Genomic DNA, 26,312 nt, shown 5'->3' with positions numbered 1-26,312 from the left:
CCTGGTTAATGGATAGAGCCAAACATTTAGATAATATTCACATAAAAGGAACTTTGCTACATGGCAATCTTACCTTTAATCTTTTGCTGCAGTATATCGAAGTATATTGTCAATTGGCTTTGAAGAGTATTTCGAATAGTGTACAATTTGATGGATTGAGGATGTGATGAATATGCTGTCTAGAAACCTACTAGAGAGCAGAAGCTACATGCTTGATAGGAAAATCCAATGTATTGCAATCTGAATTTGCAATTAAAAACCTGAACACAGAAAAACCAGGTTAAGATAACGTTCTTTGAAGCAAAAATTGTTGTTCATTTTGGTGTGTAATTTTGTTTGATACCATAAGAACTAAGACAGTTTGCCCTTTTTACGTGTTGGCGAATCTTTTAGTGTTCTTTATATCCACTTTTGTCGGATGGATATTTGAGTTATCGTAGTCCTAGTCAACAAGGCGTCACAAAAAACAATGTAAGATTTGTGCTTTTGTCCTTGAACTTACTAACAATCTTGAAGTCAATGCTTTTCAACTGACAGCATGGTACAAAAATACCCCTTTTATTTATTATTCAAATACATTTCCTTTTTTATTTAATGTTTCAAATATTACACCAAATCACTTTTATTTAAGGCCGTTTGTTGAAGCAAGAGCCAAAGTTCATAACATGGAAATGGAGAAAGAAATAGGTAATGTTTAGAAAATTCTCTAGCCTAACACAGGTGATGAAATTTAAGCTTGCAAGAAGTAGGGCAGTTATAATGACCAAGTCAGTGTTACTCGGGCAAAGACTATTTACCCTCCTATCTACGGAAAGTTAAAAGGGAAAGTGACAATTCAAGTACACAAGTAATACCAGTTGATTAATACAGTATCAAAAAAAGTAAGAGTAATATGCTGCTAATATGATACAAAGATCTGCACGATTCTATTAATAAATAGTTAAGCAAAGTAGAGTTGTAAAGTAGTTGAAAATTTTCCAGAGAGCTACAAGTCACTTGTGGAATTCGAAAATTGTTAACAGAAGCTGTACAAAAGGGACAAAAATTGAAACGAACTTCAAGATTGGGGGGGGGGGGGATAGCACTGATAATTGATATTATCAAAAGCATGATCATACAAATTTAGCAATTATATTTTGTTCATTTTAACAAAACTGGTTTTAGTTTATATTTGTTTTTGTTCAATAGGAAGATTGTTCAAAATTATTGATCTTTGATAATGATGCTTATATCGTCATCAGCGAGAGAAAAAGGTTCTTGTTGATATGTCCGTTTTGAGGAAGTTTTGGTTTTGTAAGTCAAATTTGATTAACACCCTAGCTCTTGTCTTTTAATTATTATTTTAGGTTTTCAACCAGATACACAAGGAGAATACAAATCAAGACATGCTATTCACATGGACGCAATCAGGTAATCTCCAAATAAGCTTCCCCGTCAAATAATTCCCAAAAGGTTATTCATTTGCTGTACTTCTGCGCTATATTCTATTGATGACCTGCTAGAAATCTTTCGGGATTATTCTAATTCGTATGTGCAATTTATGAATAATGAATCGGCGATGATTGATGAAATCTATAATGTTTGAATTTGAGCTACCATTGCTAAATAAACAGAAAGTTACAGATCAGATACAATCAAACTCAGTGGGTCGCAACTCTATCAGCTTCCGTAGGTGCTTCGACAAGCCAATTTAGCAGAAGTGTTAGCATGTAGAATTAGGTTGAGCCAACTCGCAATAAATTGTTTTTTCTTCAATTTTTGTTGCTACAGATGGGTGAAAAGAGATAGTTACTTGCCTGTGGGGAGCCAAGGTCTCAAAGCTGTCACCAAGGTAATTCATCGTTTCTCTAAAAGGCATTATGATTTATTGCATATTAAAACTATTAGTTCGATAAATGTTTACCTGTTTTATAGTTGTATCAGATTCGTTGAGCTCGGTGTCTTTGCAATTAGAGTCCTTGTACACAATAGCCTTTTGTTGTAAAAAGGCTATTTCCACAAATTGCCCTAATGCTTTGGCAATGTTTTTTGCAGTTTTTAATTGATTTATAAAAAATTTCCAGGCAAAGCTGAGGTATGATCCAGTACAACTGGATCCAGAAGATATGTGTAGAATGGCCAGTGAAGAACCAAGAGTAAGATTATCTTTTCTGTGATGTATTCGTCTTCCCTTGTAAGCAAAGTTTCCCTTCCGAAGTTTTCTTCACAAAGACGTCAGTACTTTGGCATCATTAAACCAGCCATTAGGCTTTATTCTAATTTATTTGAGAGCGGGATGGACTCTAAATACGCCTTTGAATATAGCTCTGTTGACTAACTTAATCAAAAGGTTACTAGTGGCATTTTGGCCACTGCCTGCTAGCTGTTTTTCGTATTACAAGACCCTTACTTTTCTTTACTTTCTTTTCTGGATACTTTAATCAATGGGTATCAATCATATAAAAGAGGAAGATGCTTATGGTTATATACCAAATTTTATGTCATCGTTATACGTAGACGATAAGATCTTGCGATCTCACCGATCTTTGCTACGCCTTTTGTTTTCTGTTATTTGCTGAGACGTTGGTTTATCACATTCTTTTTCATATAAGTTTGTCATGATTGTCAAGTTCGTCTTCTTATTTGTTTTTACATGATTTTAAAGAATACTCAATTAATCTGCTTGTATTCAGGTCCTTTCGAACTATTCAGTTTCTGATGCTGTGGCAACCTATTACCTCTATATGCAATATGTGCACCCCTTCATATTTGCCCTTTGCACCATCATTCCAATGGAACCAGATGAGGTAATTTTAATATCTGTTTTTTAAATTTCCAAAAGTGCAGTCTGTTTTTTTATCAACTTAACTGATCATCTACCATGAGACTCAGCGATATATATTTTCTAAAATATTTGCAAGAATATTTTCTATGGTATCTAGGAATTTTGAAGATGTAGTCATTTTTATTTATGATATAAATCCATCACAACTTACTTGACCCCTAGTGATGTAAATTATTTGCAATGAAAATCGTTTTTTAAAGGTCTTGCGGAAAGGATCAGGCTCATTATGTGAGACATTGCTGATGGTACAAGCGTTCCATGCCAATATCATTTTCCCAAACAAACAGGAACAGGTACGCTTTTTGATGCAAAGTTTCATTGTTATACTCACTGAAATTGCAATTTGGCAAATTTTTTATTTTTGCAATCAAATCGCCCACCTCGTACAGTACACTAAAAACTGTTTTTCTCTAGGCATTGAATAAGTTCACGAGTGATGGGCATCTTCTTGAAAGCGAAACATATGTCGGTGGTCACGTGGAAGCTCTAGAATCTGGCGTTTTCAGAAGTGACATTCCTTGCAGATTCAGGCTGGTATGTTTTAAAACCTATGCTTCCCAGATTCCGGTGTTAAAAGAGAAATTGTGCAATATAACTGGCTATCGAAAATTGTTTGCATATTTTGTTTTCCTTTGTCATTTTTAAATTCTGTTTTTATATGTGTAAAGGGGTTGTTGCTTCTGTTGCCTTTTGGTTGAATTTGTTTTTTTAATAGTCGAAATAAGTTGTCATGCTTCATTGAACTGAAAAGGCTTGCAAAAGAATTAAGATTTTCATCGGTGTCCATTTGCATCAGTGACCTTTTGCAGGGGACCTCATTTAAACCATCTATAAAATAATAGAAGAGTATGCACCTAACCTCGATAGATCACAATGGTTTTTGTCTTAAGATTTTGATAAACTTCTAGGCTCTTTTTTATAGATGCCTCTAACCTTGATAGATCACAATAGTTTTTGTCTCAAGATTTTGATAAACTTCTAGGCTCTTTTTTATAGGTGCCCCTAACCTCGATAGATCACAATGGTTTTTGTCTCAAGATTTTAATAAACTTCTAGGCTCTTTTTTATAGGTGCCTCTAACCTCGATAGATCACAATGGTTTTTGTCTCAAGATTTTGATAAACTTCTAGGCTCTTTTTTATAGATGCCTCTAACCTTGATAGATCACAATAGTTTTTGTCTTAAGATTTTGATAAACTTCTAGGCTCTTTTTTATAGGTGCCCCTAACCTCGATAGATCACAATGGTTTTTGTCTCAAGATTTTAATAAACTGCTAGGCTCTTTTTTATAGGTGCCTCTAACCTCGATAGATCACAATGGTTTTTGTCTCAAGATTTTGATAAACTTCTAGGCTCTTTTTTATAGGTGCCCCTAACCTCGATAGATCACAATGGTTTTTGTCTCAAGATTTTAATAAACTTCTAGGCTCTTTTTTATAGGTGCCTCTAACCTCGATAGATCACAATGGTTTTTGTCTCAAGATTTTGATAAACTTCTAGGCTCTTTTTTATAGATGCCTCTAACCTTGATAGATCACAATAGTTTTTGTCTTAAGATTTTGATAAACTTCTAGGCTCTTTTTTATAGGTGCCCCTAACCTCGATAGATCACAATGGTTTTTGTCTCAAGATTTTAATAAACTTCTAGGCTCTTTTTTATAGGTGCCTCTAACCTCGATAGATCACAATGGTTTTTGTCTCAAGATTTTGATAAACTTCTAGGCTCTTTTTTATAGATGCCTCTAACCTTGATAGATCACAATAGTTTTTGTCTTAAGATTTTGATAAACTTCTAGGCTCTTTTTTATAGGTGCCCCTAACCTCGATAGATCAAAATGGTTTTTGTCTCAAGATTTGATAAACTTCTAGGCTCTTTTTTATAGATGCCTCTAACCTTGATAGATCACAATAGTTTTTGTCTTAAGATTTTGATAAACTTCTAGGCTCTTTTTTATAGGTGCCCCTAACCTCGATAGATCAAAATGGTTTTTGTCTCAAGATTTTGATAAACTTCTAGGCTCTTTTTTATAGGTGGCTCTAACCTTGATAGATCACAATGGTTTTTGTCTTAAGATTTTGATAAACTTCTAGGCTCTTTTTTATAGGTGCCCCTAACCTCGATAGATCAAAATGGTTTTTGTCTCAAGATTTGATAAACTTCTAGGCTCTTTTTTATAGGTGCCCCTAACCTTGATAGATTACAATGGTTTTTGTCTTAAGATTTTGATAAACTTCTAGGCTCTTTTTTATAGGTGCCCAAGGCTTTCGACATGTTGATAGAATCGGTTGCAGATACGTTGCAGGACACAATCGAAAGGGAAGAGAAAGTGCCCCTAGAACAAGTCACAAACTTTGATGATGTAAGTTTTCAATTTCTGAATATCTCAGCTACTTTTGTAGTCTAGGTGGATTTCGACTGTTCTCCAGACAGTAGGCGTAAAATTATTTGTTAGAGAATCACTTCCCTTTTGTTAATATTCCAACTGAAGTTTTTTTCGTCAGAGAACGCTCTACGTTCCACTCCATGCACTTTCATTATGAATTCCGTACTTCTGTTTTCTCACTAGTGGCCCAGACTAATACCATGTTTGTCAGAAACAAATTCCATTGTTTTAAATATTTCTTTAGGCACTGGCGTTCCTATTGTATTTTCTTGTACATGTTTATTAGGTTTTCTGGGTTTTTAAGTTTTTATGTTTTTGCATTTGCGTATTTTTTAATTCCAATTTAGTAATTGTGACAGCTCCACTGCAACTTTTTTTGCAGGTCTGTGCCGATTTGAAAAGAAAGCTTGGCGAGTTGCGTGATACTCCTGCCCGTCTCGAAAACCCCATGATTTACCACTTAGATGTAGCTGCAATGTATCCAAATATCATTTTGACAAATCGTTTGCAGGTTAGACTTTTTGTCTTCTTTTCTTTTTCTTTCCCTCTTTGTTTTTTTTTATCCTTTGCTCATCCTTTTTTTGCTGTAGGTATCTCCAGTTTTCTCTGTGCCCCTGTCCCTGATTTGCCTCTGAGTTTACCTTTCTCTCTGTCCCTGTCTTTTCCATCTTTCTTTCTTGTCTCTTTTTGTTCTCTTTCCTCTCTGTCTCGCAATCCTTTCATTTTCCAATACTTGTAGTGAATACTTGTAGTGAATACTTATAGGAGCGGATTCCTTTTATCTTTTAGCCTCCTGCTATGGTTGATGAGGTGATATGTGCTTCGTGTGATTTCAATCGACCAGGTGCAAAATGCCAAAGGGCTATGGATTGGATGTGGAGGGGCGATTTCTGTACGTAAATTTACTCAGATTTTTTAAGTTACTCTTAAACCAACGCTTACTTCCAAGGAATGTCTTCACGTTGTATTTGAGCTAATAACTGCGTCCGTTACTTCCTCAGCGCCGGCATCATATAATGAGTACCAAAACATCAAGCAGCAGTTGGAAGTTGAAACAGTTGCAGGGGATAATCCTGGAGATCCTCCAAGGCCTTTTCATTCTTTGCCACCGCAAGAGCAGGCGAGGATGGGCAAAAAACGGCTTGCAGGTCGGTTCTCGTAGCTTGTGACTCTCGGATTTCATTTTGTTCTTCGCATTAAATAATTTATTCTTCGTAAAAAATCACATTGTCGTTTCAATTTACCTGATAATTTACTTTATGCTGTAGTTTATCAATGCATCCTCTTTGTTTCTTACGTAGATTATTGTCATAAGGCTTACAAAAAGACAAAAGTTGTCAGAGAGGAGAAGAGAAAGACTATAATTTGCCAAAGAGAAAATTCCTTCTATGTTGATACTGTGAGAGCTTTTCGGGATAGAAGATATGAATTCAAGGGTCTTTTGAAGGTAAATTTCGTTAATTTTTCTTGTAATTCAAATCTTGATTTTGCTTAAAAGCTGAACTCTTTCTTTTGTGGTACCTGATGGTTTAATTCTCTTTGAGCTTTTAGAATCGCTATTTTCAAAGTTAAATGTGACATGAAATTATTAAAGAAACAAAATGAGCTGTATCAAATCTAATTTTAATCATTACAGGTTTGGAAGAAGAAACTTGGAGCTGCTGTAGAGAAAGGAGATCCTGCAGAAATAAAATAGTAATTTCATTCCTCAAATACTATGACTTCACACTCTTGTTGCTTCGATAATGCTACTTTATTTCAAGGCCATTGTCTTTCATTATGATTTGGTGACACCCGTCTACGTATGTTTTCATTTGGATGTATTTTTAAAATGACGTCATCTCCCGTCCATAGTGCCAAAGGAATGGAGGTTTTGTACGACTCATTGCAGCTGGCTCACAAGTGTATCCTAAACTCCTTTTATGGTTACGTAATGAGAAAAGGGTAGGTCTCTTCCTTTTGATCCATCTTTCAATGGATATGAAAATTTTCCTTGTATAAATTTTGAAGAAGTAAGAAGGCTAGATTTGAAACTAACAGTTTTTCAAATGAAGTACAACGATTGATTTTGCGTCAGTTGTTTGATGATCGAAACGAAAATTCTGATGGAAAAGTATATTTTCATACTTTTGGTTTCGGATTAACTATTTAGGTTACACAAATGAATTATTGACTAGTTAGCTGGTAATGAATGTCTCATTCATGCATGTTCCATTTTTGCATTTTCAGCTCCAGATGGTTTTCGATGGAAATGGCTGGTATCGTTTGTTACACTGGAGCTAATATAATCACGCATGCGCGAGAGATTGTAGAGCAGATTGGGTAAGTAACCTTCCTGCCATTTTAAAGCTATTCTAAGATATACCGTTAACAGATATGAATTTCATTTCATTTCCATTGCACCCCTTTTAATACAATACATTTCGATTGTACAATATATAGAGTAAGCATGTTGCATGGAATCAGACTCAAATAATTCAGGTACTTAATGTAACATAATCAAAACATTTGAACGGGCCGGTGGTACCGTGTCTCTACATTGTCTCTTTCGTCCGGCTGGAGAAGAACAATAAGGATCTCGATCTTGCTAAATAATTCAATTTTCATGGCCACAACACCGATCATATGTTCATATTTCGAAATCTTTTTTCAAGAAAGAATCAACAAAAAACCTTTAAAGCAGAATTTTGACAAACTAGCATTCTCGCTTGTTGCTGCAAAGTTTGGCATTTGGTTGGATGTAACCGAATGAATTTTTCCCCATGTCATACAAAGATCAAGCTCATGATATTATAAAATATTCCAATTGCTTTTGATAACCAGGACGTTAAGGAGTGTTCTTTTTTTGGCACAGGCGACCTTTGGAGTTGGATACTGACGGAATTTGGTGCATCCTTCCTGCAAGTTTTCCTGAAAACTATGTTGTACGTATCCCATTGTGAATCCCTTATCTGCTATCGTATCAGTTCCTTACTTTACGTTGATGATGTTGTCAAGTGCTTGAGTTCTCCATTCCCTGTTTTAGTCCTGCCAGCAGCATCCTATTGTTGTATCTGTCTTTTTTAGATAAAAACGTCAAACCCAAAAAAGCCGAAGGTCGTCGTATCATACCCAGGTGCAATGCTAAACTACATGGTTAAGGTAAGTACCAAGCAACTGTTTTTTATTTGCTTAAATTTGTCCTTAAGCGTTTTGTGTGTCTTAACTAAGATTTTTGAGATCCTGCAAAGGTTTATCGTTTTTGCAGAAATACTTTACCAACCACCAATATCACGAACTGACTGATCCTCAGAAGATGAAATATGAAGTTCAAAGCGAAAATTCCATCTTCTTTGAGGTTCGTCACCTTATTAATTATTTTCTTCTTTTATCTTGACAACTCTTTCACTGTTTGCAACTCCCTAAACTCTCTAAGAGTTCATGTTATATTCAACAGTGTTTGAAGCTGTAACAATATCCCAGTTTGCCGTATTCACGAATGGTTTAAACCATGCAATCAAATGTTTTAGCCGAATTTCTTTTGCTTCGACTTCCATGTTATTTCCAGGTTGACGGGCCTTACAAAGCAATGATATTGCCAGCGTCAAAAGAAGAAGGCAAGAAACTAAAGAAAAGGTAACTCAGATTCGTTATTGTGCTTATTTATTTCCTGATCGTCGTCATATTTCGTTAATTATTCTGATAAAGTGATGTTGCGATATCTGTAGAAAAAACTAAATTGATAACTGCATAGGAAATGACCATTCTAAAGCTTTGCCTTAATTCAAAGATACGCCGTATTCAATGATGACGGGAGTCTTGCAGAATTGAAGGGTTTTGAAGTGAAACGTCGAGGCGAACTCCAATTGATCAAGATATTCCAGTCGTCCGTCTTCGAATCTTTTCTGAATGGAACCACGTTGCCTTCAGTTTATGAATCGGTTGCCAAGGTTGCAGACTATTGGCTTGATATTCTCTACACAAAGGTAACTGATTTTCCCGCTCCCTGTTATGTTTGCTACGTTTCTGTGTTATTCTCTCTAAATGAATCTTCATACTCGTTTGCCATTCTTTCATTCTCTCTCGCTTTGTTTTCACGTAAAATCGCTATTTTCAACGCTATCGTTCGTTCATTTTCAAAACAGGCACAGAATCTTCCTGACACCGAACTGTTTGAACTAATTTCTGAAAATCGCAGCATGTCTCGTACCCTTGAAGAATATGGATCTCAAAAGTCCACATCGATCAGTACTGCAAAAAGGCTTGCTGAATTTCTCGGGGATCAAATGGTGAAAGACAAAGGCCTTAGTTGCCGGTTTATTATTTCAAGGAAACCGGAAGGTGCCCCGGTTACAGAAAGAGCGATTCCACTGGCAATTTTCCAAACTGAAGATAGCATCAAAAAGCATTACCTGAAGAAGTGGCTGAAAAGTGCGACGGATTTCGACATTCGGTCAATTTTGGATTGGGACTACTACATAGAGCGACTGAATAGTTGCATACAGAAAATCATCACCATACCAGCTGCATTGCAGGGAGTAAGTTTGTCGGGTCTTTCTTATTGTATTTTAAAGGCATTGAGTCATGGTAAATAGGCTTTCTCTATAGGGGGTCATTTGGTTTCGGCGTGATCGCTGCTGTTTCATGTGATATTGGCATCCGTTGTTGACAACTTGCTATTGATGGAAACTGTTATGTTAATCAGTACAAGGTGAGTTCATGTGACCAGTTCAAGGTCAACCAATAGCATCGCAGTCATGGAAATCATGACTCAGCGGATTTTGGCAATTTGGGTGTACCCAGTCTATTTATCATGACTCAATGCCTTTAACAAACCTTATTTATCGTGATTCCTGTAAGCAATTTATCGAGTTATTTGTGTCAAGAATGGCGATAATCGGAATGTTTTTCGCCGTAAAAACATATCTTATGGGGTAGAAAAGGCATTTTAAATTGCCAAACCGAGTTTCACCGTATGCGACCATCAGGCATCGGAATATATCGCAATGTTTCCCTCTAATTGAAAAAGAGAAATTTTTAAATGGGGTAACAAACTATGATACATCCATAACTTTGTCTTTTTTCCCAGGTGACAAACCCAGTGCCGCGGTGTCGTCATCCAGACTGGCTTCATAAAAAGCTGTTAGAGAAGAACGATGTTTTTAGACAGCACAAGATAAACGATATGTTCCTCCCAGCCAAAAAGGTAAACTTAGTTACCTTTCTAGGCGATGATTTGAATAAGCCTTCTTGCTACCCACAAACAATTTTTGTCACTCTTTCTGACAACCTCCTTTGTTTGATGAATGTTCCTTTAGCTATGTCACATGTATTTATTGCCAAATTTAAAGGAAAACTCATTTCCTTTGCAGGATCCAGCAGGCGTCCCAATAAACCCTGCAGGTAACCAGGATTCAGTTAATGACATCGAAGACTTTGGATCACAAAAAAGACCACGCAGTTCCCCCAATGTTCCTATATCAACTAAGAGACGAAAAATTGATGGCAAGAGAAGCGTCGATTCTGAATTTCACGAAGACGACCTTATTAAACACTGGAAAGTTGTCTTGGGCGATCCCCCTAAACAGGGCACAACCAAGGTATGAGAGCTTGATACAATTGCTCAGTCGGGTTATGACTGGTAACATCCTAAATCGAAATGTTTTGTTGGAACTCTTCAAATTACGCATATTGAACTACCAAACTGACTTTCATAGGATGAGCTGTTGGAATGGGTCAAATTTCAAAAGAAGAAATGGCGTTTTCAGTCGCATCAAAGAAAAGCAAGACAGCAGCTTGGAAAGGAGGCTGGCTACGTAGCCACCGCCCCTGGCCGAGCTCAATCGAGCGGACCTCAAGTCGGCCTCACTGGGTTCTTTAGAAGACAAGCGCAGTCTATTCTGGAATCTCCCTGGCAAATTGTTCAGGTTTATAGTTTATTCTTTAGGTTTTGTGAACCTAATTCTATCGTTGAAAAATGCAGAATAATGGTTTTTCAATGCGTTTTAATTTGGTTGTTCGATTTTAAGATGGATAATGTATATATTTCTTATATGTAACCATTTTAAATGATTTGTTATTTTATCACTCGAAAAAATGATAGACCGTATGATTTTGCTGTTGTTTTTCAGATAACAGAGGCTGACACCCCAGGGATTTTTCGCCTTTGGGCCATGATTGGGCAGGAACTGCATTCCATCAAAGTAAATGTGCCGCGAATTTTTTATGTTAACTCAAGAAAGCAAAAGGAAGGTGAAGGGGCAAGTGAGTAGCTTCTACATAGTAGTTTTCTGTTACTTTATTTAGCTACTTATTACCACCAGATACTACCAGTTACTACTTGTTGCTACTTGTTACAACGATTGATACTAAATGTTACTCTATGATTCATATTACTGTTGATGCAGCCCGCTACTCTATGTTACTTGATAGTTCTCTATGATAATGTACCTTCGATATCTTAAATTTTTCTTTATTCAGCATGGCGACGTGTTTCCAGAACACTTCCGCGCTCCAACCCATCATTCTTCCTATACGAGTATGCAGTGCCAGAAGTAGTCTTCAGAGAGCACATGAGGTACCCTTTTCTTTCTGTTTTCATATATCTGATTTGTCTCCTCTTAGATCTTTCACACCATTGCCTTCTTGTCGTTAGCTATCATGTCCCCAACATTTGGTTGGATAACGATACACCTATCCATGGGACATTAATGAAGTTGTGAGGCCTTGAATTTATGTCTTCATTTTGTCTTCTCATAACATTTTCTTTTGCATAATACTTGTAACCTGTCCTCAATTTTTACTTCCAAAGTCTTGTTTTTTTATTACAACATATTTTTCTCCTTAGCGAACTGTCCGCAGATTTGTCTTCGCCCGATATCGAGGGAATATATGAAACTCAGGTAGTTCTGCTGTTTTTGCCTTAGTTTTCTCTCATCAATTCTATCTTGTCTTATTCCTTGTTTTTGTAATTATGATTGACATTTCCTTTCCACTAGGTGCCGCTCAATGTTCGTGCAATCATTCGCCTCGGATGTGCTTGTCAGGTCAACAGGATCACCGCAAAAGCTTTCGCTGGCAAAGTCAGTTGCCTGTTCTTTTAACTTTTCCTTTTAATTTTAAATATTTACATTGTAGAATTATGTGTTGAGCCTATGTGTATGTATGCGTTTGCTTTTAATGGTGATTTTGCCTTTCAATTTTTTAGGAGCTAGAGATTTTTGACTTGGACCAGCTTGAGTTTAAGACCCTTGCGGAGGTGGATTACCTTGTGAAATCGCAAATCAAGCATATTTATTTCTATCACTGTCAGCTGTAAGTACGAAAAAATAATGTTTGCTATTTCTTTATTCTAATCTAGATATTATCATTACTCATATTCTTGTAATACAACTTGCTTTAAGCATGATGCGATTAAAACAGTTTTGACATTTTGTGAAACCTTTGCCGTTATCTTTGAGGGATTAAACAATAACTCGCAATAATTTGAAACGAATATTCCTCTAAATTTTAAATTTTTCCTTCCCAGAGAAAATCGAGCTGTGTTTTGTCTTTTCTTTCCACCAACCCAAAAGGTATTTTATTTGATGTTTTCTGCTTGATTTTTAAATATTTAAAAGCAAAACACGATCTTTGTATGGAATATTTTACTTTGATTAAACAACTAATAACACTTTCAACAAATTTCGACAGGAATATCATGTGCACTAATCATGTCTTTGATCCAGCAAGTCAAAATGCAGATTTCGCTAATTCTGCATCGTCTATTGGTATTTGGAACACTTTTAGTGAACAGTTTTCTGTGACAATCTGCTATGCATGGTTTATGATAATGCAATGCACCACTCAAGACGAACATCGCCAATATATTGTGTTTTGCTGAATGTGAACATTTTTTTGCTGTACAGGACTGGAAAATAGCTTTGTAAAAAGCAAACTTTTCTTAACATACTAAAAGCCTTTTGCCTGACACTCCTCAGAATATAAAACGTCAGAATAAGGATCCGAACGAACAAAATGGAAAATTGTATCGCTGAATCTCGTTTATTGCTTTCCAGGCGTCTGTATTTGTCCTCAACACCGTAAGAAGCAACCAGATGCCAAATTTGCAGTCATTGTATCAGGCAGAAAGATCTCTTAAGTAAGTTTTTTCTTTCTATTTCTTGTTGGATTATGGCAGTGTTCTTCAAGGCACAAATTGACATGAAAAAGCTGCTAATTGCGCGTATTAAGTATGTCCGCTTCTTTGTATACGACATAAATGTGTTCAATTTGAATCTCTTTTTTTAAAAGGATGCAAGAGGCTGAGGATCAAAACGAGGTCTTCCATGGCCCTGCAGAGGCATACTCCTTTGAAGTTAGAGTAGAAACAAATTCAAAACTGGTAAGAGTATGTTCGTTTGCTAATAGTTGTTGGAAATGTTTATGCCTTTTTAAGGTCGAAACTATGACCATCTTTTTCGTTCTTCTAGCTTCATCGAGCGATTCACCGTGCGCTTATTGGATACAAAGAAGAAAAACGTGGACCAACGATGCTGCTTATTCAATCACCGTTAGGTACACACTGTTCTAGTTTTAAAACCTTGCCCAAATTTGACTGAAAGTCCTCGTTTTTAGAAGACTAACGTATTTTATGTTAAGTTGTTATTCAAAATGCATCGATTTTGTATTGGAAAGTGGTAGAGAGAATTGTCAAAAACCTCCAGCTGTCATATTTCATACTTCGGTCAATGTTGGTTTTATTTATGTTTAACAGGGGCTGTTATGAATTTGACTTTTCGCGTAAAGGTTTCCAAGATGTTCCTTCCACCTTAGCTGGAGTGCATTATTTTAATATCATGCATGCAAGACTTTAATCTTGTCCCTGGTATATGGCTTTCGAAAACATTGCAATACGCAGGGGCATTTCTTTAATTTTTACCAGTATGCGATACATTTACCGAAAAAGTAGAACTTGAAGGGGCAAATAATCTAAACAATAATTATCCGCTTCCACTTCCCTGTTTGCTACACTCACAGCACTGTTAAATTGCGCTTCAAATCCCATATAACGAAAAGAATAGACACAATATTTTGCGACTGTAATTTCACAATGATAGCGTGATCATTGCTAAGAAATCTTGTTTGCGAAATATCCTAAATGACATGTTCTTTTTTAGAATGCTTGTACAATTGGTTACTGTACTAAATACTTTACTACTCATGCATTAATCTCGAATCTCGATAATACCATCAACGCATTGTTTACATATGCGAAGCATCTTCTAAGCTCACTCTGACTTGGGTTTACGTCGCAATTTTTTGTTTATTATTAAGCCGTTCCTTCAAACTTCATTCTGCCTTTTCTCACGGAACATTTTCATTCCATTAAAGATCAAGAACACGTTAAGTCTCTCATTCCAAGTGTGTCTGAATTTCCTGTCGTCGAAATGCCACCCCCAGAAAGGTAATTCTTTGTTAACTTTAGCAGATAACAATGAACATTATTTTTGCAATTTTGTTGGTTTTGAAACAACAAATAGCGCCTCCACCGCGTATAGTTCAGTGCATTTTTTAATTTTGTTCCAGTTAAATTCCTGAACCACGTCCATTCTCTTTAGTGACGCAAATCAATTCACGGCTTTGGATTGGCAGAGACAAGCTGCAAAGAAAATCATGCGGGCTTTTTTTGAGGTTGATCGATGGATCGAGGTAAATGATTTATCTGGTATTCAAAAATTTACATTATTTCCTTTATTGTTAGACTTTCGTATAAAAACTTTGTCGTTATTTTCAGTTTCAAAACTTGCGTATTTTTGCAGATGCAATTAGACAACGCGAGGTATTTCCATATTCCTATTGGCAATATTCCTCCAGTTGACCCAACATTGTTTGCGTCAGACATTTTCTTTGCAAGAAATCTGCAGAAGAACAGCCATCTTATGTGGATCACTCCGACAGAGCGGCCCGACCTTGGCGGCAAAGAAGAGGACGATAACAGGTTCGCTTGCCTTGCCAATCAGTAACCAGTCTTTTAGTGATCGCAATCAGCAATCGTGATACTTGCTTTTAAAATTCACTAGTTTAATGCGATAGTCATGCTTGAACATTTTTAGCTCACAAAACCTCTTTTACGAAGTGAAGAAACTAAGCGATGTTAAAATCTAAATAACAAGAACTTATGTTCGTCGAATGCTTTTTAGTACCAAGAATTTTAAGATTAGCCTGACTTCCCATTATCAGGTTGGTGACTGAATTCGACGAAGGGGGAAGAAGTATGGAAGTGAACCATCCCTGCTGTTATCCGACAATATGTGTTGAAATCTCAGTCGACGGTTTAGCAGTCAATACTGTCATCCAAGTAAGATTATTTTCCTGCCATTTTGCTTTGCTCTTCGGCAATCTGCATCAGCTCGCCAAACTCTACACGTGACTTTTTAAAACATACTTTTGTTATCATCTGGTTTGAATAAAAGTGTTTAGTTGCTAGTTGATACCTTCTTTTTTCTTGAAATTTCCTTGCTTTGTTTTATTGCAATTTTTTTCATCCTAGTCACACCATGTCCACGATGCAGAGGGCGGCGCAGGAACCGCTGTCAGTTTTGATTCACTGCCCCAGGTATGATGTTAAACCAATTCAAACTAGTGCTCTTGCTCTCTTCTTGCAACCAATTCATTAATTCTTGTTCCCTTTCTGTAAGAGCTTATATTGTGAACGCTTATCTTTTTAAAGCGTTTTTCGAGCTATAGGCCTACTGAGAAAGTAGCTGAAAGGCAACATAGATGTTAATAGAATCGTCTTTGGTCAGTTTGAAATTGCATCACATTTTTGGGTTTAGATTATGGAAAACTGCTAATCTGTTTTGAATCTAAGGAATGCAATCTTTCCTCGTTTTCCAATTGCATTTGTGGTGCATTTGCTTGGTTTTTTGGCGTGAGCAAGTCTACAGGATGCTAAGTGCAAAGCCATCGGAATGGCCAGGGGTATAGGAAGCAAGATTTTTGTAGTTTTGCTGCAGACCGTGACATGCTAGTTTCTTCAAAGCAACCTAAAAACATATCTCCACTTAACGCTTGCGTTGAGACTAGCTACCGTTAGGTCCAATGGTAAATTTTTCAATAGGACCCAAGATTGAAGCTGAATGATTTTTTGCTTAGGCCTCTCTGGAGGAGCTGATCAAAGCCGGACCGGGTGCGGTTTCGACGCTTACGAGCTATGACGAGGCAGCTTTGTGCTCCACAGCGTTCAGGTGACTCTTACTATTCCTTCTCAGAAATTTAATTTTGCATCAGTGCTGGTTTTATTAAAGCCATGGAAGCAGTATTTATCTTTAAAAATATGTTATATGTTGTAGAGTCTTGAAAGGGCTGATTTACAACTGGCTTCACGAAGTTTCGTCCAATCAAAACCCATTGGCTGACAACCAACTCATTCATTTCTATCGGTAATCTCTTCCTTTATATTTCATTGTAACTTCGTAATCTTGAAACGTAAATTTTTGGGACATTTGGGAACACTGTTTTTGACTTTCCATAACAATTTATTAGTAAGTACACCTTGTAATCAAGTTCTAATTCGACCCTAATGCCAAGCCAAGCAATAAGTATTTTTCCACACGCAGCCAATTGACTTTATAAAAAGACTACTGGATTTGCGCCTCATTGGCCGTTTCATTATTTTCATCTGCTTGGTGGGCAAAACCGCACTTTTCTTCCTTCTGACCCAGCGAACAATTGTTTTGTTATCTACTGGCATTGTTTGATCAGTGATAAAAGTAGCTGTATTTTATAAAATGCTCAGTGTGAATCGAAAACTTTGGGAACTTTTCAGCTAGCCATTCGTTTTATACTAACTCTTTAATTAAACTCCGAAGAAAGGACAGTTAACTAGGTCCTGAATGGACTTTAAATAATCCTAACTGACGTGGAAACTTTACCTGGTGGGCTCCATTTTAATAAATATATCGTCTCTATTTCAGCTGGCTTCGTTGCCAGACATCTATGCTGTATGATCCAGCCCTCTGTAAAATGATCCATGGCCTTATGAAGAAGCTTTTCATGCAGGTGAACCCAATTCTTTTTCCACTTGAGTCTGCAGCATAGTGCGCAAGAACCTGCAACTCAATCATATTGTGTTCTAACAAACGAAGTAAATATACCTATGAATTAAAATGCAGACCTAAAGATACCTCAATAGTCTCTTTTCTGCTCAAATTGCTTGTCTTGCTTAACCAACACTGTCAAACTAGAAGAAATAACTAAACTTTTTTCTTTTTGATTTTCTCACATTGAAAGTTATGTAAGAACAGGGACAGTTCTCACGTACGTGTTGGATTTAATTTGCACCTTCGGGTTAATGTCAAAAGGATATCTCGACAGTTGATGATGATAACTTTTTCTTGGGTGATTTAATGGCAGTTTATAGTTAGAATAACTGTAGTTAATTTTTTTATTTTTAGTTGATTGCAGAGTTCAAAAAGCTAGGCTCAACAATTGTATATGCAAATTTCAACAAGATTATACTTTGCACAAAGAAACACAAGTAAAATCTTTTTTATTTGCGCAAAAATGTTTTTAGAATTTGACTGAATTTTGTGAGTAAGTGAGTGAGTGAGTGAGCGAGTGAGTGAGTGAGTGAGTGAGTGAGTGAGTGAGTGAGTGAGTGAGTGAGTGAGTGAGTGAGTGAGTGAGTGAATGAGTGAGTGAGTGTGTGAGGGAGTGACTGAGTGAGTGAGTGAGTGAGTGAGTGAGTGAGTGAGTGAGTCAGTGAGTGAGTGAATGAGTGAGTGAGTGAATGAGTGAGTGAGTGAGTGAGTGAGTCAGTGAGTGAGTGAATGAGTGAGTGAGTGAGTGAGTCAGTGAGTGAGTGAATGAGTGAGTGAGTCAGTGAGTCAGTGAGTGAGTCAGTGAGTGAGTGAATGAGTGAGTGAGTGAGTGAATGAGTGAGTGAGTGAGTGAGTGAGTGAATGAGTGAGTCAGTGAGTGAGTGAATGAGTGAGTGAGTGTGTGAGGGAGTGACTGAGTGAGTGAGTGAGTGAGTGAGTGAGTGAGTCAGTGAGTGAGTGAGTGAGTGAATGAGTGAGTGAATGAGTGAGTGAGTGAGTGAGTGAATGAGTGAGTGAATGAGTGAGTGAGTGAGTGAGTGAGTCAGTGAGTGAGTGAATGAGTGAGTGAGTGAGTGAGTGAGTGAGTGAGTGAGTGAGTGAGTGAGTGAGTCAGTGAGTGAGTGAGTCAGTGAGTCAGTGAGTGAGTGAGTGAGTCAGTGAGTGAGTGAATGAGTGAGTGAGTGAATGAGTGAGTGAATGAGTGAGTGAGTGAATGAGTGAGTGAGTGAGTCAGTGAGTCAGTGAGTCAGTGTGGAATGAGGAGTGAAGAGTGAGTGAGTAAATTCTGTTGATATCAATGATGATAATGATGATTATAATGTATGTTGATGTTTATCTACTTTGCAGCTGAAGTTAATAATGAATAGCCCTATAACCAGCCCATCTATTCGATGTCAGCATTTGTCATTAGAATAAATGGGCTTGTTATCAGGCTAAATATTGAACTGCTTTTTGTTTTGAAATCCAAGCATGTCGTGTCCATTTTATAAAGCTAAAAAGGGGCATAAAAAACTGCTAAATTGTTGTTTATCTTTCTCTTTTAGTGTGAAAGATGCACTTGCTTATGTCCATTTCATTCTCAAGAGTATCCAGTGCAAAGATCTCTTCCATAGTATTGACCTAGCTCCAACTGCATGCTGGGAGTATTTATACTGGATGGGTCAGGTATAACTTCTTCTCCTATACTTTTGCAATCCTTTTTTCTTGTAATTGCGACTGATTCTGATCTTTATCTTTGCTTTGAGTAACGAAACAACCTTTTTCTTTAACCTTTTCAAATCTTTAAAGATAATTCATTTGTGATATCGACGTCTCTAAAAAATATGGATGAAGCAAGTAAGATTTCATAGCGATAGGGCTCACTAGATGTTTTGAAGAGTAACTTCGTTATTTTTTTCGAGGGGCAAATCACTTGAAAATGGTGTACGAGATCAATAATCACTAGTGATTGATTTGCGATTGAATCAATTTTGTGTGTGATTAATTTGATTTTTAGTGATAAAAGTGATTAATTTTTTATTAATTTGTGACTAATTTGTGATTATTTAGAAATTGAATCATAGATTCAAAAGTCCTTTCAAATAATTTCAGTGAACAGTGAACAGTTGTTGAATTGAATACATTAATAGACATTAAGGCAAATGCATGTTTTCTGTTCTGTGGGCCATCTACTTTCGTCATAAGAAATTGAATATTCATCAAAAAAAGCTATCTTTCCTGAACAGTAGCATTAGCAACATGAATGCAAATAGCCTGAAGTGAAAAACAGCGTAGAGTTGTTGAACACCTTGTAAAAGACATTAAGGCAAATGCATGTTTTCTGTTTTCTGCCCCTCGTAAGTGATGTCGCTATTGCAAAGTGAAACTGTCATTCCTGAAACTTTCACCGAGGGAAAAAAATTAAAAGTTCCGGAAATATGGAACTTGATTATCAAACTTTAATTGGTGGAAATTTTAAGAATATGACATAAATCATTTCCCATAAATGTAACAGTTGCAACTGCAACAGCCGGAACTGTCTTGATCCGCCCTTACAGCAACCAACGAGAAATAAGTGAAAAATGACTGCCATCAGGCGTGGTTTTCGGTCAGATCAACTTCAGTGGCATTTGAGCAACAAAAACAGCAATGGTTGTTTCAGTGACCCCGGCATCGTAACGAGGCCTTAATTTCTGCTCCATCGCAGGGTACAATTTGATGTTGTTTTGTTCATTTCCTCGAGCATGCTTTCGCAGATTTTCGAACGTGTTCATGAAAAGTTTTGATAAGTGTGAAAGGGACATTGCACTTCTCAATATTGCACTTTTCAATAACATATGTGAATAAACGTGGTCAAAAATTCTAATATTTGTTTTTAAGCAATATTTGTGATACTTGGTGATTAAATTGATCATTTTGTTAATGTGATTAATTTGTGATCAAATTGTGATTATTCTCAATAGCGTACGTGATTTTAAGCAGTGATCTGCCTCTCGATTTTTATTTCCTTATTGCACCAGCGTTTCTTAAAGCCTACAGAACAATTTCTGGCTGTTTCGGCCTGTTTAATTCGAAACTGATAAGAAATTTTTTTTACTAAAGGCGAATCACGGAGGCATAAGAGGAATAATCCCTAAAAAGTTTGTAGAAGATCCTGATGCATTTTGTGACAGTGAATCGAATGAGGATCCAAATGTGGAGGAGCTTGATGGAAGTGTGCTTGAGGATGACGTCATGGAAACAAATCCCAACGGACAAGTGAGTTTTTGTTTCGAATGCGAGGGCAAAATTCCCCCCTCCCTCCATACAAAGCTTATTTTTTCTTTTAAGATTTTTGTACAAACATCGATGACCTTGAATTCGTTCCCATTGTTGCCTTATTTTGTTTAATTCAAAAGATTGTTTTTCGAGAGGCAGTTATGGTTAAGTAAAAGATTTTCTAATATGGTCAAGTTAAAGAGCGTTTAAAATAATATAAGGTATGGGCAGAAAGACATATATAAGTCATGAGCCTTACTGATTTGATACTTACTGATTTCTCTATCCTTCTGATTTAGTCTCAAGTCGAAATGAACTGGAATATCGTCAATTTCCTTCCAAAGGCTGCTTCATGTCAAGAGTTTTTTAAGGTTTGTCTTCTTTAGCCTGCAATATCTTATAAATTTCATGTTATTTTCCAATAGTTTTTTCTTTGATGTAAAGAAAAATCATAAATCTTTCTTTGATGCTTGTCGTCTGTGGCCTTCGATAACTTCTTTTCCTTCAAAGAAATTATGTTATCATGATTACAAGGCTGGATAAATTCTTTCGAAATGCTTTAGTTAAGTTGTAAAACACTTTTTCTCGTTATTGATGCTTTTCTTTTCGCAGGTTGTGATTGCGGGGCATATTCATGCGGTCTATACCAAATTGAAGGAGCAAAATGCTTTGAGAAAATCAGATGACACTCCGTTAAGGAGGTCTGGAACCCAGGCCCAGGTACCCATAACTACCTCTTGCTCAACGTAAAAGCGTTATTTTTAACGATGCTGATGTGGTTAACGGTTGTGCAGTACCTCAATTCAAAAGTTCGTTAAAGGGAGAGCTCCTTTAAGGAGTTTGTAACCCATTATCAATCTAATTCTCACTAACACATTACTAGCCTTCAGTGGCTTAATACTTACCCATTACTAGCCAATTACTTACCCATAACTAGCCCATTACTAGCGCATTATTAACCTATTACTAGCACGTTACTTACCCATTACTAACCCATTATCAACTCTTTGCAAACCCATTACTAGTCCATTACTTACCCTTTGCTAACCTATTACTAGCGCGTTACTTACCCATTATCAACTCTTTGCTAGCCCATTGCTAACCCATTACTAGTCCATTGCTAACCCATTACTAGTCCATTACTAGCCCATTACTAGCCCATTGCTAACCCATTACTAGTCCATTGCTAACCCATTACTAGTCCATTGCTAACCCATTACTAGCCCATTACTAACCCATTATTAACCCATTACTAGTCCATTGCTAAACCATTACTAGCCCGTTAATAGTCCATTACTTACCCATTACTAACCCATTACTAATTCATTGCCAACCTATTACTAGTCCATTACTAAACCATTATTAGCCCGTTAATAGTCCATTACTTACCCATTACTAACCCATTATTAACCCATTGTTAACCCATTACTAGCCCATTACTAGCCCATTACCAACCCATTACTAATCCATTACTTATCCATTGCTGACCCATTAATAGCCCATTACTAACCCATTACTAGCCCATAACTAACCCATTACTAACCCATTACTAATCCATTACTTATCCATTATTAACCCATTATTAACCCGTTACTAGCCCTTTACATGTTTCGTCCTAACCTATAACTAGACTATTTGTAACCTTTTTCTAACCTATCAGTTCACCCATGTAGCTAATCTGTTTTTCTGGGAAACCAGGGCCTGAACATTTTTAAGTAATTGCAGTTTGTCTAGTGAAATATTTCAGTATTTTCTTAAATGAATTCAAAATGGTTTGATTGCAAAGGAAGACACTGAACTTTTCCTTTCTTCTACAGAAAATGGCAGAAACATCGGCCACGCCTGGCAGCGTGGAATTCGCACAGTCGCGGATAAAAAGCGAGCTTACTGAACAGCTGTTTAGGTGCTTTTCAACGATGCTTTTACTCTACTCGATTCGTCCTATATGATTTAGAAATTCTATAAGTTGTTTTAAATCTAAACAAGCTTTCATCTTAAAAGCCAATGCTTGTTATTTTGTCTAAGTCTAACATCGTCATTCAATATATTTTGCGTCTCATTAATCGGTTACTTTAGCTTCATTACGATTCTTATTTTTAGTATAACTCAAAGAATCCAACGTACTTTAAGTGGAGAAAGTGGAAAAGATGCAAGTTCTGATTTTCCTGTCTTGGCAGGCTCCTATTTGCCATTGAAAAACCCGGCATTAGAATTCGTCAAGTACGTGTGCCAGGCAAGTGATTTAAATTCCCTATTCAGCTTTTTCACTTTTCTGTTACCTTAGCTTCTCCACAACGCAACATTTCTTTGGATAAACCTTTGCTATCTACTTTCTATCGACTCAAAATGACGATGTTTTCCCTTTGCTCTAGGTTTTGTCCCTTGATGTTAACGTTAAAAGCCAAGTTACAAAATTGAGGTAATGAAAATATAATGTTAAGGATTTGAACATTAGTAGATTTAGATTTTTTTGTCAGAGATGTTGCTTCCAAATTTTTCTATCTGTGATTTCGCATTTGAAAACAATGATTTTTCCTTTCATATTTTGAAATATAATTCAATTTTGCCTTAGATTTCTTCCTTCTAATCACTTATATGCGTTTTTAATTCCCCCCTCTGTGTCAAAATAAAAATATGATGGTGCAACTAGACGCATTTAATGTTTTTTACAGGAGAGATCTACTGAAACTCATCGGCGTTGGGGAATTTTCAGAAGATGCATTTTTCAAGGATCCTTGCTTATCTTTTGTTGTCCCAGAAGTAAGAATGAAACAATTTTTTCGTTTATTAAGATTCAGCATTTTCCTTAAGTTGATCTTCTTCAGTCTTGGGATACAAAATAATCTTAACGATGGGTTTAAATGTTAAATATCACATTTATTATTTTCAAAGAAATCAAGATAGCCCTTTTAAAGGATTGAGGAGGTGACAATAGTTTTCTCTAGAGATAGACTTTGCTAGTGGAAAAAAATTTCTTTCATGTCCATGATAATTACGAAGGTTATATAGCAATGAATCCATTGTTCTTTCGTTTTTCCTCATTCCTTTTTTTATTTTTTCCTCCTTTTTTTCTCTTTTCTTTTTTCATTCGTGTTTTCTTTCTTTTTTCTCTCTCTTTTTTCTTTATTCCTTTCTTTTAATTTTGACCATGTATGTCTTTGTTGTCTCTTTTCTTGTGCTTATTGTTCTGCATTGCTCGACCATTTTCAGGTCATTTGCGAATACTGCAACAGCTGTCGTGATCTCGATCTCTGCAGAGATGCTTTCATCACACCCCCAAGGGGAAGCATTCCGTAAGTCTGACCTTCGCACCAGTCCACCTCGAATTTCATTTCATTGCTTTTTTCTCTATTTTTTATGTTTGTTGATATAAGCTTTGATGTTTTTCCCAGTAGCTGTATCACTGTTTGTGCAAAATGTTTAGAACAAATTATAATGAAGGTTTCAGTGCTTTCGTATTCCTTTGTACAAATATTAGCCGTTCTCTCTTCATTTTAGTGAATAAGTGATATAATAGGTCCTGTTTTGCATCTTGGCACAGAATGTTTTTCATTATTTAAGTGCCATTCAAAATTGAAAGCAAATAACTTAGCGTGAAAATTGAAAGCTAACTGCTCATCTGTTAAACCTTGTATCTTTTCATGTAGCAGGTTTGAATTGTGAACGGTGAAAGCTCTTGCACAGTAAAGCCTTTGTTAATTTCAGAGCGAAGATTGAGTGTCCAGATTGCCGCAACAACTACTCGATGTTCGTCATTGAAGAAGAGTTGATTGGCATCCTTTGCAAGAGGTCTATGTCCTACAGCTTGCAGGACCTGAAGTGCATTAAATGCAAACAGGTAACTGCCCTGCATTCTTCCCTGTCTATTATTCCTTTTCGCCTTAGCGAAGCGAACTTACACCAAGCCTAAGGGAAATTGGTTGCATCTAGAAATGATTTTTGTTGAATCCTCTAATAACTCAAGCCTTCCTCAAAACGAATAATTTGAAGATCTGCCCAGTCATGTGTGTTCATTTTTAAATTTTAAACTTCTGCAATTTTTCTATGTAGTTTTTAGCATTTAACTCAAGGAATTTTTCTTATTTCAGTAGTTGTAATGTAATTTTATTTATCTAGAATACAAATTGAAATACCCACTACCAGAACTCTATTTGGTATCATCTTAAATTTGTGCATTTTCAGGTTAAAGGCCGCAACATGAATATTCATTGCGAATGCGCAGGCGATTACACGACACTGATAGCGAGAGAGGCCTTCTTAGACAAACTGAAAATCTTCAGAAGTGTGGCAAGGTCAGTTGAGTATCTCTAGGTGCAGATATAATCGCATTTCTCATTCCCTTTTTACTAATTTTATCGAAATCGATGTTACTGATATCATCGTTTTTAAACGATAAGGACGCAACTAAATTCCGCTGCTTTAAGGGCGATAAGGACGATAAGTACGTGACGTTTTTCCATTGACACGTTTCAACCTCAAAATAGTAACACCTCAAAATAGTATTTTTCAAACACCAAAACTTTTCAAACAGCTTTTTTCAGTGAGCTAAATGAAATTGACTGTATCTATTTCATTCAAGGTTTTCCCAACAACTCCCAACTGAGTTAGGAATGGATTTGAATTAAAATTAACATGACTCCAAATTATCTTCATCACATGAGCAAATATAACAATTAATTGTCGTTTATTTTTTAGGTATTATCAGATGGACAATTTGCAGGAAATGACGGGCTTTTTGATATCAATGAACAAATGCTAACTTTTATCATTGTAAATTAGTAAAATGTACGAACTTGCAAGTAGGGCCATGATTGTCCAATGAACAAACGCTTTTCAATAATGTCAATCGGTCGTAAGGTAGTTTGCTGTATTGTGATATTTAGCTTAATAATTTAGGTGCAGCGTAAGAAATTCATCTTGTACAGTTCTTTAAATTTTAAAAGAAAGGCAATTAAAACTCAGGCACGTGTCCTATTTCATTTGACTTTCTGCTCCACGCTGAGGCATAAACTAAAGATTATTGTTTAAAGGCAAGCCCCTTTCCATTGCTTCTACCATTTCTTACTTGTTTAACTGCATTTGCCAGTTGGTACTCGCTATCTTAATTAAGGTTATTTCTGTACTGCTTCGTGACAAATAAGACAGAGCCAATTTTTCAGCAATGATATTTTGTCTACTGGAATCGTTTCACTTTGATATCTTTGTTGATATCTTTGAAAGCTTTTTGGTGTATCTAGTTGTCCACTTTCAAGCAAAGCTGGAGAAAAGATTTCTGCTTTAATTACATTGACGAATGGATATTTACAGGGATGTTTCTACAGGAAAGGCAAAGGTCCCCTCTTCGAGAACCTATTCACTTGCAATCCATGCATTCCTGTACTTGAGGCTTTTTTTACTGTACACGGAGTTTAGACAAATCTAGAACGATCATTTTGTCCTGTTTCTAGAAGCTGTTAAGTCTGGCCTTCATCTGCACTGAGTTTTTACCAAGTCACTTTTTACCCAGTCATTTTAAATAGATTTGGTGGCAACGGGCATAAGACTTAGAAGACGAAGAACCAATAATCTGGAACGGGTTTATTGACGATTTTTCATTCAATTACAACTACTTATTAACTATGGAGGGTTCCTATGCTAATTTAGCATTATAATTGATGTATTATCCATAACTAAAGTAAACCTACAGGCACGTATTAAAAGACCAGGATTGAAGTTTATATGCAATAGGCAAAGGCTTAAAAAGAGAATAAATTACAGAGCTATTTGTGAATTTTCAGGTAGTAAAGTGCAACCTTATTTCGAGAG

At 36.4% G+C, this 26,312-nt stretch overlaps 1 protein-coding gene across 2 annotated transcripts in view; it reads left to right on the top strand.

Annotated features, from left to right (window-relative positions):
* LOC135684368 (DNA polymerase epsilon catalytic subunit A) overlaps positions 1–25,656 on the top strand; it is a 38,461-nt gene extending 12,805 nt beyond the window's left edge. Inside the window, exons 12-65 of one of the 2 annotated variants that reach the window (XM_065199904.2) lie at positions 632–687; positions 1,347–1,410; positions 1,771–1,831; positions 2,064–2,135; positions 2,673–2,786; positions 3,025–3,117; positions 3,239–3,358; positions 5,077–5,184; positions 5,591–5,719; positions 5,998–6,100; positions 6,210–6,356; positions 6,510–6,655; positions 6,845–6,903; positions 7,063–7,152; positions 7,438–7,530; positions 8,063–8,132; positions 8,275–8,349; positions 8,456–8,545; positions 8,756–8,823; positions 8,978–9,173; positions 9,333–9,725; positions 10,277–10,393; positions 10,560–10,787; positions 10,905–11,114; positions 11,319–11,451; positions 11,668–11,764; positions 12,035–12,089; positions 12,186–12,269; positions 12,395–12,501; positions 12,716–12,761; positions 13,245–13,327; positions 13,480–13,570; positions 13,659–13,743; positions 14,560–14,632; positions 14,787–14,877; positions 14,988–15,166; positions 15,409–15,526; positions 15,719–15,784; positions 16,324–16,415; positions 16,521–16,610; positions 17,145–17,229; positions 17,625–17,707; positions 18,815–18,935; positions 20,352–20,507; positions 20,807–20,878; positions 21,120–21,227; positions 22,325–22,410; positions 22,608–22,740; positions 22,880–22,926; positions 23,180–23,267; positions 23,718–23,800; positions 24,213–24,345; positions 24,690–24,799; positions 25,203–25,656. In XM_065199904.2, the coding sequence (XP_065055976.2) occupies positions 632–687; positions 1,347–1,410; positions 1,771–1,831; positions 2,064–2,135; positions 2,673–2,786; positions 3,025–3,117; positions 3,239–3,358; positions 5,077–5,184; positions 5,591–5,719; positions 5,998–6,100; positions 6,210–6,356; positions 6,510–6,655; positions 6,845–6,903; positions 7,063–7,152; positions 7,438–7,530; positions 8,063–8,132; positions 8,275–8,349; positions 8,456–8,545; positions 8,756–8,823; positions 8,978–9,173; positions 9,333–9,725; positions 10,277–10,393; positions 10,560–10,787; positions 10,905–11,114; positions 11,319–11,451; positions 11,668–11,764; positions 12,035–12,089; positions 12,186–12,269; positions 12,395–12,501; positions 12,716–12,761; positions 13,245–13,327; positions 13,480–13,570; positions 13,659–13,743; positions 14,560–14,632; positions 14,787–14,877; positions 14,988–15,166; positions 15,409–15,526; positions 15,719–15,784; positions 16,324–16,415; positions 16,521–16,610; positions 17,145–17,229; positions 17,625–17,707; positions 18,815–18,935; positions 20,352–20,507; positions 20,807–20,878; positions 21,120–21,227; positions 22,325–22,410; positions 22,608–22,740; positions 22,880–22,926; positions 23,180–23,267; positions 23,718–23,800; positions 24,213–24,345; positions 24,690–24,799; positions 25,203–25,266 (5,761 nt within the window). In that variant the 3' untranslated portion in view covers positions 25,267–25,656. The remainder of the gene's footprint in view (positions 1–631; positions 688–1,346; positions 1,411–1,770; positions 1,832–2,063; positions 2,136–2,672; positions 2,787–3,024; positions 3,118–3,238; positions 3,359–5,076; positions 5,185–5,590; positions 5,720–5,997; positions 6,101–6,209; positions 6,357–6,509; positions 6,656–6,844; positions 6,904–7,062; positions 7,153–7,437; positions 7,531–8,062; positions 8,133–8,274; positions 8,350–8,455; positions 8,546–8,755; positions 8,824–8,977; positions 9,174–9,332; positions 9,726–10,276; positions 10,394–10,559; positions 10,788–10,904; positions 11,115–11,318; positions 11,452–11,667; positions 11,765–12,034; positions 12,090–12,185; positions 12,270–12,394; positions 12,502–12,715; positions 12,762–13,244; positions 13,328–13,479; positions 13,571–13,658; positions 13,744–14,559; positions 14,633–14,786; positions 14,878–14,987; positions 15,167–15,408; positions 15,527–15,718; positions 15,785–16,323; positions 16,416–16,520; positions 16,611–17,144; positions 17,230–17,624; positions 17,708–18,814; positions 18,936–20,351; positions 20,508–20,806; positions 20,879–21,119; positions 21,228–22,324; positions 22,411–22,607; positions 22,741–22,879; positions 22,927–23,179; positions 23,268–23,717; positions 23,801–24,212; positions 24,346–24,689; positions 24,800–25,202) is intronic. The other variant, XM_065199903.2, reaches the window with a different exon arrangement.
* Positions 25,657–26,312: the final 656 nt, after the last annotated feature.

This window comes from Rhopilema esculentum, chromosome 21, assembly GCF_057945365.1.
Source record: "Rhopilema esculentum isolate cy_ngs chromosome 21, ASM5794536v1, whole genome shotgun sequence".
Lineage (NCBI taxonomy): Eukaryota > Metazoa > Cnidaria > Scyphozoa > Rhizostomeae > Rhizostomatidae > Rhopilema > Rhopilema esculentum.
This window is presented reverse-complemented; position numbering and strand designations above follow the sequence as displayed.